The sequence below is a fragment of the Bombina bombina genome, chromosome 3, assembly GCF_027579735.1.
Source record: "Bombina bombina isolate aBomBom1 chromosome 3, aBomBom1.pri, whole genome shotgun sequence".
Taxonomy (NCBI): Eukaryota; Metazoa; Chordata; class Amphibia; order Anura; family Bombinatoridae; genus Bombina; species Bombina bombina.
Genome location: NC_069501.1, coordinates 441195466 through 441210765, shown reverse-complemented (window position 1 = coordinate 441210765; position 15300 = coordinate 441195466). Strand labels below are relative to the sequence as shown.

The window sequence follows — 15300 nt, the reverse complement described above, 5'->3', positions numbered from 1 at the left end:
GTTAGAACATAAAAACAGGCTCCCTGATGTGTGCTGGCTTTTTTTTTTTTTTTTTTTATTTAAGTAACTTTGACCAACTTTTTTTAACTCATGCATGCTATAAACTTTTTTTTTTTTTTTTTTAAATAAAAATGTGGTTTCCACAAAATCTGTTTATGGTCTCATAAAATAAATGTGAAATGTTTGGGTTTAAGTATTTATGTAAAAAGACAGCAAAGTTAAACTGTGCCTCTAGTTAATACTGGCAATGATATTCATTGGGCCAAAAGGAGTTTTGCAGAATTTTGGATGTTTGGTTTAAATATATATTTTCTTAAAGATATAATAAAAGCATAAACCATGGCAAGACCTAACAGGTTTGCAAGGCCAGTGATATCTTGAAGAAATAGATAATGTGTAAACGCTGCATGTTGTTTGTTGTAGGTTCAACTGACAGAAGACATTGACTGAGGATACATGGGCAACAACTACCTCACTACTTGCTACTTTTAGACACAGCATTTAGTAGGGAAGGATTGTGCACACTACACACCAGCTATGATGCAACACAGCTATGGTCTCACTCCATAGTCACCTCTTTCCTACTTTCCTTTTCTTCCTCAGAAGTCTTGAGATTTTGCAGCTCCGATTCAGAGTGGTCATCTCCACTGCTGGCCAGGTGAGAATCCACACCATGCTTGTTCACCTGAGTAACAAACATGTAACCCCCGAACAAATGGAGCCATGCTTAGTCACACAACAGACATACACTACTATCAATGACATTTAACAATTGTATCTGGATCTATACAGATCTAACTGATGATGCCTGAGTAATACTCTCTTGTTCACCACTAGGTTTTCCTAAGGGAGAAACTCCTGATGGTCACTTTAGGTAGATTGCTGACATTACAGTTATTCTGAGAATTTGTTTAAAAAAAAAAAAAAAAAAAACCCCTGCAATTCAGATTACATAGCAGTTTCAGACCTACCTCATATTCAAAACCTCCGCCCAGATATCCAAGGTCCATATGCAAGTTTTTGAGTAGACGTGGGGACCCCCAGGGGCTCTATAGTAACATAGAAGAAAATACATAAAGAGTATGTACTAAAGCGACACAGATAACCCTTCGCCTTACAGTCTGACAAAATAACAAGGATTGAAGAAAGCTATGAGCCATGGAGCCAAAAGCACAGAATTAGTGATAGTAACAAAGAAAGGATGGAGTTAGAAAGAGGACTGGAAAAATATTACTCTAGGTTACTAGTTAGGGAAAACGTCACTGCTATGTTCAATGTTAGAGATAGGTAAATTCTTTTTTTTTCATATTTGTCTGCTGCTTTATGTCCCAGAGAGTAGTAGATCTTTATTCTTCCACTTGACACAGGAGGAGTCTATAAGTGACTGGATCGGTCCCAGTTGCACAGAGTGACACAATTGTTGGTGTTCTCACCTGATCTTCACTCTCTTGCTCACCCTCCATATCTTCCTCTAGACCAGGTAGATTTATTTCCTCTGATCGATGTCCTGCACTGCTCTTGATATAAGAAGTAAGTTTGGATGAATTCTGGAGAAAAATAAAAATTAAAAAAATTGTGAGACACAATATTACATGGGATATTAAAACAAGGACATTTGAAACCATTCCATCCTAAAAAAGGGACATGAAACACAAAAAAATTATTTCATGATTTAGGTAGAACATACAATTTTAAACAACTTTCCAGATTACGTCCATTATCAAATTTCCTTCATTCTCTTGGTATCATTTGTTGAAGGAGCAGCTACTGGTTTCTAACTGAACACACAGGTGAGCCAATGACTATAACATATATATATATATATATATATATATATATATATATATATATGCAGCCACCAATCAGCAGCTAGAACCTAGGTTCTTTGCTGCTCCTGAGCTTACCTAGATAAACCTTTCAGCAAAGGATAACAAGAGAAGGAAGCAAATGAAATACTATAAGTAAATTGGAAAGTTGTTTAAAACCACATGCTCTGTCCGAATCATGAAATAACAAATTTGGGTTTTATGTCCCTTTAAGTCTTTCCCTTACCCTAGGTGTGCCAGTTAGCAGGGAGTCAAATCCCCCTGAACTTCCTGCACTGCTGCTCAGTGAAACCCGTGTGCCTCCACTGGTTCCCGTTGGTTGGCTAAGACCTCGAAGAGGGGCTAGACTCCCCAGGGAACTTTGCATTGGTCCAAGAGAGGACTTGGGGAAAAGAAAAAGTTAGGAACACAGAGAATGTTGTAATAAATTGCACACACAATAAATGAGAATAAAATGAACATGGTAAGAATTTAAGAGCTGCATGGGCAAAGCCATCAAAAACCTTCCAATAAAAACTAGAAATCAAATCCAATATCCAGAAAGGGTATATCTTGGATCGTATTCCAACCAATAATGAGAGAGTGAGTGTGAACAGAAACGAAATAAGACCACAATCTGCTAAAAATCTAAATTCTAAATACAGAACTCAAAAGCATTTGCAATAAAGCTAAAACCTATTAATGCATTTGTTGCTAGAGATCCTCAAATACGTTTGTATTCAGCACTGAAACTCATGGTGGAATCAGGCTCAATCTCCACATTTTTCAGATGAGGACCACTTACCGGAATGGGTTTTGGCACCTCTTTGCTTTTCTTTTCTTTCTTCTTCTCCTTTTTCCTGATCTTTTCTTTCTTCTTACCCCCACCACGTGCCTGTAGCTTTTCCCTCTCCTGCTTCACCATCTCCCGATAATGTTCATCATTTGGGTGATCCCATGTAGACTTTCCGGTGGAAAAGTTAAAGTAATATATATCCCCTGTAACATCTTGGCTGTAAAGGAGGAAACGTGAGAAAAAAAAAAGGTATTAAAGGGACATTAAATTCAGGTTTCAATCCTTCAAAAATAAGTAATTAAAGGGAAATAAGTCAAAACTAAAGACTTGAATGTTTCAGATACAGAATGAAACTTTAAGAAACTGTTTAAATTACTTCAAAAGTACTTTGAAAACATGCCTAGTTCAAATCAAGAGCAATAGCGCACTACTTGCAGCTAGCTGGTAATTGGTGGTTACATTCATATTACTGTTGTCAGTGGCTCAACAGATGTGTTCAGCTTGGTCCCAAGTAGTACCATGCAGCTGGCTTTACCTATGTGTTTAACCAAACTGTAGTATTATGCAAGCAATAGTAAAATAATAAAATTGCCCTAACACATTAGAGCACTTTATGTGCACTTTTATGTGAATGTAAGCAAAGAAACAACAATTTTCTTTACTGCCATTATAGGTTAGAGTGGCTCCCACATAATTAAGTATGCTACAGGTTACTTGAACTATCTACATGCTAGAAAGCTCATTTATATCTGGCCTCTTATTGGACACAGTAAAGGACCTAAGGAAAACATAATATTTCAATTTGAAGAGTGTATCATTCAAACTGGTGATTTGAAATGCTTCTAGAACAGATATATTATAAGCAAACGTTGTGTTGATATGTTGAATGCATTTAGAGAATATATATTAAAGTGTCAGTAAACCTTAAAAATAATGTTATATAATTCTGCACAGTAACGCTACATGATCCTATAAAAAGAGACATTCTAAATCAGTAAAACAAATATATATAAAAAAAAAAAAAAAAAAACACGAGACATAAAACAGGTTGAGATCTGTGCATATCCAAAAAAAAATAGTTTGCAAAAAAAAATTGATTAAAAATTGCTTGCAAGTATTTTAATTTTTTTTTTTTTTTTTTAAATAAGCGAAATGAATTACACAGCTAAGCTGCCTGGAGCAGCCAACTCCACCCCTCTTATCAGTGTTTAGACACAGGCATTGTATTTCAACTGAGTTCACAGCTTCTAGGCATGCACCAGCAGATAATCCCTATTCACTTTTGCATTCTACCAATAGATTTTATATAGAGATAAAGCCATATAAGGAAATGTGTGGGGGCAGTTAGAGCTTTACAGTTCAGAAACTAAAAAGAAAGGGTAAATAGCGAGGCACTGCAGTATAAATTTGCAGGTAACGTTATTAAAAGTACTTACAATATTTTGTCTCTATCCCAACTTGTTTTATGTCCCTTTAAAGGGATATGAAACCCAATTTTTTTTTTTTCCCCATTCATGATTCAGATAGCATGGAATTTTAGAAAACTTCCTAATTTACTCCTTTTATCATTTTTTCATTATCTTGCTATCTTTATTTGAAAAGCAGGAATTTATGCATAGGAGCCAGGCCATTTTTGGTATTCAGAACCTGGGTAGCACTTGCTGATTGGTGGCTAAATGAAGCCACCAGTCAGCAAGCACTACCCAGGTGCTGAACCAAAAATGGGCCGTCTCCTAAGCTTTCATTCCAGTTTTTTTTCTTCAAAGTTTTATTTTGACTTTACTGTCCCTTTAATGGCTATTACAAGAGCAAAGCATCTAAAAGTCTCCACTGCACACTTTATTATAATTTAATTAAGATAAGTAGTGAGTGGTTGATAAAAAGGTATCTGGGCCTTACCAAGGTTTCCATTCTGAAGGTAAGGGTGCCACAATGCACTCCCGAGCTAACCACATAAGTTCAGGCTCTGCTTCAGGGTCTATTCCAATCAATCGTGCATACTCTTGGATTTCTACAGTCAGAAAGAGAAAGATACTAAACAACAGCATCATGAAACAAAATAGCAGACACCGATATACAAGGTAAAAAGATGTGTACATTCAAAAAATAAACATCAGTAAAAGAAATAAGAGATGGATTTACTGTCTTGATCTCTGAAAAACATCACTCACCGTGTTCTTGGGGAATATAGTTTTCATCATAATCTTCCTCTAAGATCAGCTGGTCTCCAATACGTAATGCAGATGCAGCCATCATGTCTTAGTCTAAAGGTTATAGGTCGAAAAGATTAATGACAATGTATATATAGATCTTATTTAATATGAATCCCACTCCAAGCTAACACAGACCTAGAGGTCTGCCAGTCATCTAGCCTGGACTTCACACAAGCCTTCTTCTTAGGTTTATGATCTCAAAATGTAAACTTGCCGTTCATACAGACTTCAATCCCTGAAATAAGGTCATGCAGAATGTAAAAACTATAAATACACACTGCTAACAAATTATTTAAAGGGATAGTGTACACCAGGGTTTTCATGTAATGTAATAGACATTACTATAAAGAGGAATATGCACAGATACGGATATCAAAATCCAGTATAAAACCGTTTAAAAAAAACATACTTAGAAGCTCCCAGTTTAGCTTGGTTAATGAGGTTAGGCTGGGACACCCAGTGAAAAGGGGCTGGGAAATATCAGACACTCCCCCTCCTCCCGTTTCACTGCATATGAAAATACAGATTACTCAAATAATGGCAGCACAATAGTTCTACAGCTGATACTTTGGAGCTTGGTTAGGAGTCTGAAAATCAGCAAAATGTTATTAAAAAAAAATAAGCAAAACTATAAATTTTTACAAAAACACTCCCAGGGCTATATAAATGGATCATCTACAAAAAAAATGTAGGCAAAGATAAATCTAGTGTACAATGTCCCTTTAACAACTGTTCTGCACATTTGTATTTTGCCCCATAAAATTAAAAAAAATAAACTCTGTTCCCACCAATGCCTGAATGCAAGAACTACCAAAAAACAAACAACAACAAAAAACTCACTGTCATTTAGCAACAAGAGATTAAATATAAAAATTTAGAAGGTTATGGGGGAAAATGCAGTTTGACTCCAAACTCAAAGGGACATGAAACACATTTTTTCTTTCATGATTTAGAAAGTGCATACAATTTTAAACAACTTTCTAATTTACTTCTATTATCTAATGTGCTTTATTCTCTTGATATACTTTGTTGAAAAACATATCCAGATAGGCTCAGTAGCTGCCAATTGGATGGTGCACAAAGATGCCTCGTGTGACTGGCTCACCCATGTGCATTGCAATTTCTTTAACAAAGGATATCTAAAGAATGAAGCAAAATAGATAGATAACAAAAGTAAATTGGAATGTTGTTTAAAATTGTATTCTCTAATTGAATCATGAAAGAAAATGTTGGGGTTTAGTGTCCCTTTAAATAAGATGAAAACATAAACAAGGTAATTCCTTTTTAACATTTAAGCGAGAATTTAAAATGTATATTAGAATTGTGTTCTGCCTTTAAATTTCAGGGGGTTTTTAAAAAAAAGTTTTAATGACCACTATAGTGGAAACTAGCGATTCTGCCAATCCAGGGGTAACTGCTTGAGTCGCGATAAACTTACTCTTAGCAGCTCGCTCACACAGAAACAAACATCCTGGGATTAAAATGACCCTTAAAAGGGATACTAAACCCATTTTTTTTTTCTTTAAAGGGATACTAAACCCAATTTTCTTCTTTCATGATTCAGATAGAGCATGCAATATTAAGCGACTTGCTAATTTACTCCTAGTATAATTTTTTTTTGTCGTTCTCTTGTTATCTTTATCTGAAACAGCTGAAATGTATGGTTAGGAGCCGGCCCATTTTTGGTTCAGAACCTGGGTAGCGCTTGCTGATTGGTGGCTACATTTAGCCACTAATCAGCAAATGCTACCCAGGTGCTGAATCAAAAATGGGCCGGCTCATAAGCTTACATTTCTGATTTTTCAAATAAAGATAGCAAGAGAATGAAGAAAAACTGATAATAGGAGTAAATTAGAAAGTTGCTTAGAATTGCATGATCATGAAAGAAAAAAAAAATGGGTTTAGTATCCCTTTAATGATTCCGATAGAGCATGACATTTTAAGCAACTTTCTAATTTACTCCGATTGTCAATTTTTTCTCTGTTCTCTTGCTATCTTTATTTAAAAAGCAGGAATGTAAAGCTTAGGAGCCAGACCATTTTTGGTTCAGAACCTGGGTTATGCTTTTTTATTAGTGGCTACATGTAGCCACCAATAAGCAAGGGCTATCCAGGGTTCTGAACCTAAAATGGGCCGGCTCCTAAACTTTACATTCCTACTTTTTAAATAAAGATAGCATTTGAAATGGTGAGGCACTGAAAGGATGTAGCTATGCTTCACATGCATGTGCAGAGAAAAAAAATTAACACTAAAACAGTGATAACTTTTACTCAAAGCATTTTTGCCAATACATGTATATTGCAAATATGTTTCTATTCAAAAATCTAATTAATCTATGTGCATTTAAATTTTGACCGGAATGTCCCTTTAAATTTCTTACAAATAGCTCCTTTTACTTTATTTTGACATTTAAATAGCTGATTCTGCCTGTGGTATGCCCACTTATAGTGAAAATGTCAATATTTAAGTATTGGCAATAAAAAGGCGTTGTAAACATACGCCTAGATTACGAGTTTTGCGTTATGAGGGGTGCGGTGCTAACTTGCACGTTATTGTCACCGCTCACTTACCTGCAGCGCTGGTATTACGGGTTTTTATCAACCCGGCATTAACAGGCAAGGAGTGAGCATAGAGCAAAATTGAGCTCCACACTGCAGTCCAATACCAGCGCTGCTTAAGTGAGCGGTGAGCTGGTTATACGTGCTCGTGCACGATTTCCCCATAGACATCAATGGGGAGAGCCGGCTGAGAAAAAGTCTAACACCTGCAAAAAAGCAGCGTAAAACTCAGTAACGCAGCCCCATTGATTCCTATGGGGAAACACATTTTATGTTTACACCTAACACCCCAACATGAACCCCAAGTCTAAACACCCCTAATCTTACACTTATTAACCCCTAATCTGCCGCCCCAACATCGCCGATACCTACATTATACTTATTAACCCCTAATCTGCTGCCCCCAACATCGCCAATACCTACAATTATATTTATTAACCCCTAATCTCCCTCCCCCAATGCCGCCGCAACCTAAACCACTTATTAACCCCTAATCTGCCGCCCCCAACGTCGCCGCCACCTAAACCACTTATTAACCCCTAATCTGCCGCCCCCAACGTCGCCGCCACTATTTTAACATTTATTAACCCCTAAACCTCTAACCCTAACCCCCCCCCCAATTTAAATATAATTTAAAATAATATAAATAAAATTCCTATCATTAACTAAATTAGGGCTACAACTAACGATTATTTTCATAATCGATTAATCAGCCGATTATTTTTTTGATTAATCGACTAATCGGATAAAAAAAGAATCAATAATTGTTTCCTATATTTTAAATAAAATCCACATACTGAGTGTTACAAATATAAACTTCAGACTTAAACTTTACATTAACACAACTGTTTGTCCAATTTTTAAGCAGCAGAACAGTTTTATAATTAAACAAAACAAAACCACAAACTGTTTGAAAAGAGGTAGAACTAGAAAGAGACTATCACTGTTAATAACATTCTGTTATTCACTCTTTCAGAAACTTTGCATTGAAATGCAAAAATCTCAACATGTCCACATGCTTCTGGCTAAGGCTGGTTCTCTGTTTGCAGCTATATTTCCTGCAGCAGAGAAAAGGCACTAAGATTGTGTTGAGGTGCTTGAGATGTATAAGTAGGGTTTTGCCAATTTCACCAAAGTGGGATATATATCTTTGTTAGCTCTTCACCAACGCAAAGGGGTTTTCACCTTGGAAAGGGGCCTCTCAATAAAGTAACCCTTGACTTCATTCTTACATAAAAAATATCTTGAATATCTATATGCAATGGTAAATAACCAGCTATACGGTTAGGGGAAATATCTAGTCCGCTCTAAAAATAACAGATATATACATATAGGTTGAATCTGGTACATATTATCACAATATATTAAAAATATAAAAAAACAATAAAAAAAACAAATCAAACGCGCTAAGGACTGTATATCAATAACAGGACAAAGCCTTACACATTTATTTATACAGTACATATAATCAGCAATAACAAGCAATATGCTAATAATTGTGCAAACAGACAATAGTGCACATCAATTTAAATAACTCCCATCAGTCTAGGGACTAGGTGTAAATAACAAGCTCAGCACTATATTATGCAAAGCATAGTTCCAAATCACCTGATTTAATATAAACAATCCAAATGATGACTATTATATCTGGGTTGCACATAAGCCTGGGGTAGTTGTAAACGTATACTGTCCTGAAAAAGTGAAAAGTAGACGTCTGTAGATGTCCTTTAGGCTAAGAACATAACCATAAAACACAATACCATATGCAGGAGTTCATTGGAGTGAAGCAGCTGGTGTTGTGCACAGACCAACTAATCGATTATGAGATTCGTTGACAACTATTTTCATAATTGATTATGACGATTAGTTGTTGCAGCTCTAAACTAAATTATTCCTATCTAAAACTAAATACTTACCTGTAAAATAAACCCTAAGCTAGCTACAATATAACTAATAGTTACATTGTAGCTAGCTTAGGGTTTAGTTTTATTTCACAGGCAAGTTTGTATTTATTTTAACTAGGTAGAATAGTTGCTAAATAGTTATTAACTATTTAATAACTACCTAGCTAAAATAAATACAAATTGACCTGTAAAATAAAACCTAACCTAAGTTACACTAACACCTAATACTACACTACAATTAAATAACTTACCTAAATGAAATACAATTGAATAAATCAAATACAATTAGTTAAAATTACAAGAACAAACAAACAAACACCAAAATTACAGAAAATAAAAAACAAATTACAAGATCTTTAAACTAATTACACCTAATATAATAGCCCTATCAAAATAATAAAAGCCGCCCCAAAAGGGCCTTTTGCGGGGCATTGCCCCCAAGAAATCGTCTCTTTTACCTGTAAAAAAAAAATACACACAACCCCCCAACAGTAAAACCCACCACCCACACAACCAACCCCCCAAATAAAACCCTGACTAAAAAAACCTAAGCTCCCCATTGCCCTGAAAAGGGCATTTAGCTCTATTGCGGCCCAAAGCCCTAACCTAAAAATAAAACCCACCCAATACACCCTTAAAAAATCCTAACACTAACCCCCGAAGATCCACTTACCGGGAGAAGTCTTCATCCAAGCGGCAAGATGTCCTCAACGAAGCCAGCAGAAGTGGTCCTCCAGGCGGCATTTTCTATCTTCATCCTACCGACGCGGAGCGGGTCCATCTTCAAGACATCCTGTACGGAGCATCCTCTTCCAACGACGACTACCTGACAAATGAAGGTACCTTTACCTTTAAGTGACGACATCCAAGATGGCGTCCCTTAGATTCCGATTGGCTGATAGAATTCTATCAGCCAATCGGAATTAAAGGGACAGTAAAGTCCAAAAAAAAAAAAAACTTTCATGATTTAAATAGAGCATGTAATTTTAAACAAAATTCCAATTTACTTTTATTACCAATTTTGCTTTGTTCTCTTGGTATTCTTAGTTGAAAGCTAAATTTAGGAGGTTCATATGCTAATTTCTTAGACCTTGAAGACTGCCTCTAATCTGAAAGCATTTTGACAGTTTTTTACCACTAGAGGGCGTTAGTTAATGTGTTTCATATAGATAACATTGAGCTCAAGCATGTGAAGCTCCTAGGAGTCAGCACTGATTGGCTAAAAATGCAAGTCTGTCAAAAGAACTGAAATAAGGGGGCAGTTTGCAGAGGCATAAATACAAGGTAATCACAGAGGTAAAAAGTATATTATAACTGTGTTGGTTATGCAAAATTGGGGAATAGGTAATAAAGGGATTATCTACCTTTTTAAACAACAAAAATTCTGGTGTTTACTGTCCCTTTAAGGTTGAAAAAATCCTATTGGCTGATGCAATCAGCCAATAGGATTGAACTTCATTCCTATTGGCTGATTGCATCAGCCAAAAGGATTTGTCAACCTTAATTCCGATTGGCTGATAGAATTCTATCAGCCAATCTGAATCTAAGGGACGCCATCTTGGATGACATCACTTAAAAGGTACCTTCATTCGTCGGGTAGTCGTCGTTGGAAGAGGATGCTCCGCGCCTGATGTCTTGAAGATGGACCCGCTCCGCGTCGGAAGGATGAAGATAGAAGATGCTGTCTGAAGACTTCTGCCCGTCTGGAGGACCACTTCTGCCCGGCTTCGTTGAGGACATCTTGCCGCTTGGATGAAGACTTCTCCCGGTAAGTGGATCTTTGTGGGTTAGTGTTAGGATTTTTTAAGGGTGTATTGGGTGGGTTTTATTTTTAGGTTAGGGCTTTGGGCCGCAATAGAGCTAAATGCCCTTTTAAGGGCAATGCCCATCCAAATGCCCTTTTCAGGGCAATGGGGAGCTTAGGTTTTTTTAGTTAGAGTTTTATTTGTTGGGTTGGTTGTGTGGGTGGTGGGTTTTACTGTTGGGGGGGGATGTGTATATTTATTTTTTTTACAGGTAAAAGAGCCGATTTCTTGGGGGCAATGCCCCGCAAAAGGCCTTTTTAAGGGCTATTGGTAGTTTAGTTTAGGATAGTTTTTTTTTATTTTGGGTGAGCTTTTTTTTATTTTGATAGGGCTATTAGATTAGGTGTAATTAGTTTAAAGATCTTGTAATTTGTTTTTTATTTTCTGTAATTTAGTGTTTGTTTTTGTAATTTAGTTAATTGTATTTGATTTATTTAATTGTATTTCATTTAGGTAATTTATTTAATTGTAGTGTAGTATTAGGTGTTAGTGTAACTTATGTTAGGTTTTATTTTTCAGGTAAATTTGTATTTATTTTAGCTAGGTAGTTATTAAATAGTTAATAACTATTTAGTAACTATTCTACCTAGTTAAAATAAATACAAACTTGCCTGTAAAATAAAAATAAACCCTAAGCTAGAAACAATGTAACTATTAGTTATATTCTACCTCGCTTAGGGTTTATTTTACAGGTAAGTATTTAGTTTTAAATAGGAATAATTTAGTTAATAATAGTAATTTTATTTAGATTTATTTAAATTATATTTAAGTTAGGGGGGTTAGGGTTAGACTTAGGTTTAGGGGTTAATAAATTTAGAATAGCAGCGGCGGCGACGTTGGGGGCGGCAGATTAGGGGTTAATAAATGTAGGTAGGTGGCGGCGATGTTGGGGCAGCAGATTAGGGGTTAATAATATTTAACTAGTGTTTGCGAGGCGGGAGTGCAGCGGTTTAGGGGTTAATATGTTTATTCTAGTGGCGGCGATGTCCGGAGCGGCAGATTAGGGGTTAATATTTTTATTATAGTGTTTGCGATGCGGGAGGGCCTTGGTTTAGGAGTTAATAGGTAGTTTATGGGTGTTAGTGTACTTTTTAGCACTTTAGTTATGAGTTTAATGCTACAGCTTTGTAGCGTAAAACTCATAACTACTGACTTTAAAATACGTTAGGAATCTTGCGGGATAGGTTGTACCGCTCACTTTTTTGGCCTCCAAGGACAAACTTGTAATATCAGTGCTATGGAAGTCCCATTGAAAAAAGACTATACGCAATTTGCGTAAATTGGTTTGCGGTAAGGCCAAAAAAGTGTGCGGTGCCCCTAAACCTGCAAGACCCGCAATACCAGGGGGCGTAAAAAAGCAGCGTTAGGACCTGTTAACGCTGCTTTTTCACCTTACCGCAAAACACGTAATCTAGCCGATAGTCAGCAGAAAAAAATGAAATTCCCAGTGAGGGGTAGGAAAGATAAGTAATAAAATGTTCAATTTCAATTGTTCTCTTCAAGTATAAGGTATTGGTTTACAGACTAAGATAAGAAAGCAAGTGTGTGTATAGAAGATAATACAATAAGAAGATCTTGTTTCCCTGTATGCTAAAACCAATTATAATGGGTTGTGGTGCCAAAGAACAAAACCAGCTATTTCATATGCAAAATAAACCTTTACTATGCTCTGCTGTTGAAATAACAAGTCATTAGAAACATGTTAAAGGGAAAACAATTTTACAATACACTGTCCCTTTAAGTTTAGACATATTTTTGTAGTGCATTGCAGGGTGATTCAATTTTATGTTATTGTTCTGTTATATTAAAACACACACATCATAGCTCTGGAACATTTTCTTTAAAACATGGGATGCTGACAACACAGCCACAGTCTGAATACTCATTACAATGTGCATTATACAGTAATTTATAAGTAAGCAACACAAAATGGAAACTGCTGTTTCATACTGCTTATAATGTGTGTTACATTAGAAGCAGTATGAAACTGCCGTTTCCATTTTGTGATGCTTTTTGGATACAAATAGGCATTCGCAATCCACCAGGACTTTCCTAAATATTAGGGCATGTTCACTGACATGATTATCCAATGCTAAAAGCAAATAACATTAAAAGATTAACTACATTGTTTATGACATTATATACAGATGAAGCAGAAAGACTATGCAAAGAGAAAGAAAACGGGTTGTGAGAACCCTAAAATATATATTTTTTTCTCCCCTGCTTCAGCATCAATGCCTTCACCTATATTCCATCTTCATCAACATTTTTATTCAAAGGAACCTAATGTAGCACATAGTTGCTTTTGAAATGACATGCATAGCTGGGCATTTCAAATAAAACTATAAACAATTTTGCAATACACATGAAAAATTTGGCATTCTGTTTACACTTTTATGTCCATTTAAGGTTCCTTTAATTATCAATATATCAAACTTACAGTATATCATGCTTAGTATATAATATATCAGTATTATAAAACGCACTGTTTAATATAAGAGAATAAGATTATAGTTAATCAGCGTTATTATATAGCGTAGCTAGATTATTAGCCATGTATAATGATCATAAAAAAACTGGTACTGGTCCCTACAGCCTGGGCCACTAAGTTACATTTGCCTCTTACTCTAAAAGTCCCCAGTACTACACAGTCTGCCCTTTCCCCACATTCTTATATCTCGCCTATCAGCCCTCACCTCCCTTACTCTCGGTCGGTATCTTCCCGACCTCTTAACCCCGCCAACGTACCCGGTTAATATTGCTTGGCTCCGGTGTTCGCTGCTATGGACGCTCCTCCATTAGCAACGAGGCCTTCCTGTGAGATTAGCTCTTACTGGTTATCATGAAATTAGCCTGTTCTGTGATTTGTCACGACCGACGTAGACCATGTGACAGAAGGAAAGGTTCACCACGGGCTTGCGCTGCACGCTGGGATATGTAGTCAACTAGGGATTAGCGTACTGTAAGAATGTTAGTATTAGTAATCATTGATAGTACTACAAATCACTCATTAAATCTTTGTTTTTTATTTTATTTACATATTTCTGCTTTAAGCATTCACGTTGCCGCACAATTAAACAGCATACCATGCATGTAAAAACTACATTATAATTTAAGGTACAGAGTGTGATAAACTGTATCCCAGAGAAAATGCATCTATTTCTACATTAACTGGGTGACAGTGGGTTGGACCATATCAAAAATAGGATATTCGGATTTATATTTTCGATTGCTCTTATGTTTTATGTATTGTATTAAATTTGCATTATAGGGGCATTAAACACTTAAATTGGCAATATAAAATGCAGAACACTGTTATATTCAACACAGCCGAGCCATTGGCTGCACACTCTAGTGACCTATTTATAACTGTCCCTAATAGGGCACAGCAGAAAAGGTAAACTAAGTTACAACTAGGGTTGCCAGCTGTGCGCTATAAAAATACCGGACAACCTATAGGTGACTGGACAGTGACACGGGTTGTAGCTGGGTTCACACAATGTCCCCACAAAAGCTCAAACTTAGGCCCCACCCTTGGTCCCACCACATATATTTTTCACAACTAAGCAGTCATTTTATCCCCTTAGTTGCCAGTAACACATGTACGTACTAGTGATGTGACCCCTTTGGCTACCAGAAGTAAACACCCAGCAATGATTGAACAAACCCCATGTTTGCCTAAAACACATATAATAGAAGATGCACAGTGTCACTTCTTTTTGAGCCATATTTCTAGGAGGCCCTTTACATTTAGCTGGCAGGGGTCTTTAAGTGTCCAGTATTTTTGTACAGATTATACTGAACAGCCTGCTAAAATACTGGACACCCTATTTGTATGGTTCAGGTCAACTATAATTACTCTAAAATTGATACAGACATAAAGGCTTTTAAATGTGGGGAATCTACTATTAAGTAATGGCAGACCTAGCACCTGTAGTTTCTTAGCTACACTGCACAATTAAATATGCTAATTAGTATGGCTGGTAACCCCAGAGGTAATCAGATGACATGACCCTGAGGCTCAGCCATAGCTCTGTAGATATTACCAGACCAAAGCAGTTCATGACATTTTAATAATCTATTCCCAACATATAAGCACTGGAAACTCAGGATTTATAATGGGAGTTTTGTAAGAACTTAAAGGGACAGTAAACACCTTGTAATTACAAGACATTTGTTACCATCCTACAGAATAACATATACAGTTCCAAATCAATGC

The 15300-nt window shown here is 36.3% G+C and overlaps 1 protein-coding gene across 1 annotated transcript in view; it reads right to left on the bottom strand.

The window, feature by feature from the left end:
• LOC128652382 (centrosomal protein of 164 kDa-like) overlaps positions 1 to 13933 on the bottom strand; it is a 161319-nt gene extending 147386 nt beyond the window's left edge. The window contains exons 1-7 of the mRNA XM_053705319.1: positions 13830 to 13933; positions 4773 to 4865; positions 4501 to 4612; positions 2611 to 2818; positions 2053 to 2208; positions 1434 to 1547; positions 972 to 1049 (exon numbers count right to left, since the gene is read on the bottom strand). Of these exons, the coding sequence (XP_053561294.1) occupies positions 972 to 1049; positions 1434 to 1547; positions 2053 to 2208; positions 2611 to 2818; positions 4501 to 4612; positions 4773 to 4857 (753 nt within the window). The 5' untranslated portion in view covers positions 4858 to 4865; positions 13830 to 13933. The remainder of the gene's footprint in view (positions 1 to 971; positions 1050 to 1433; positions 1548 to 2052; positions 2209 to 2610; positions 2819 to 4500; positions 4613 to 4772; positions 4866 to 13829) is intronic.
• Between the last annotated feature and the right edge of the window lie 1367 nt (positions 13934 to 15300).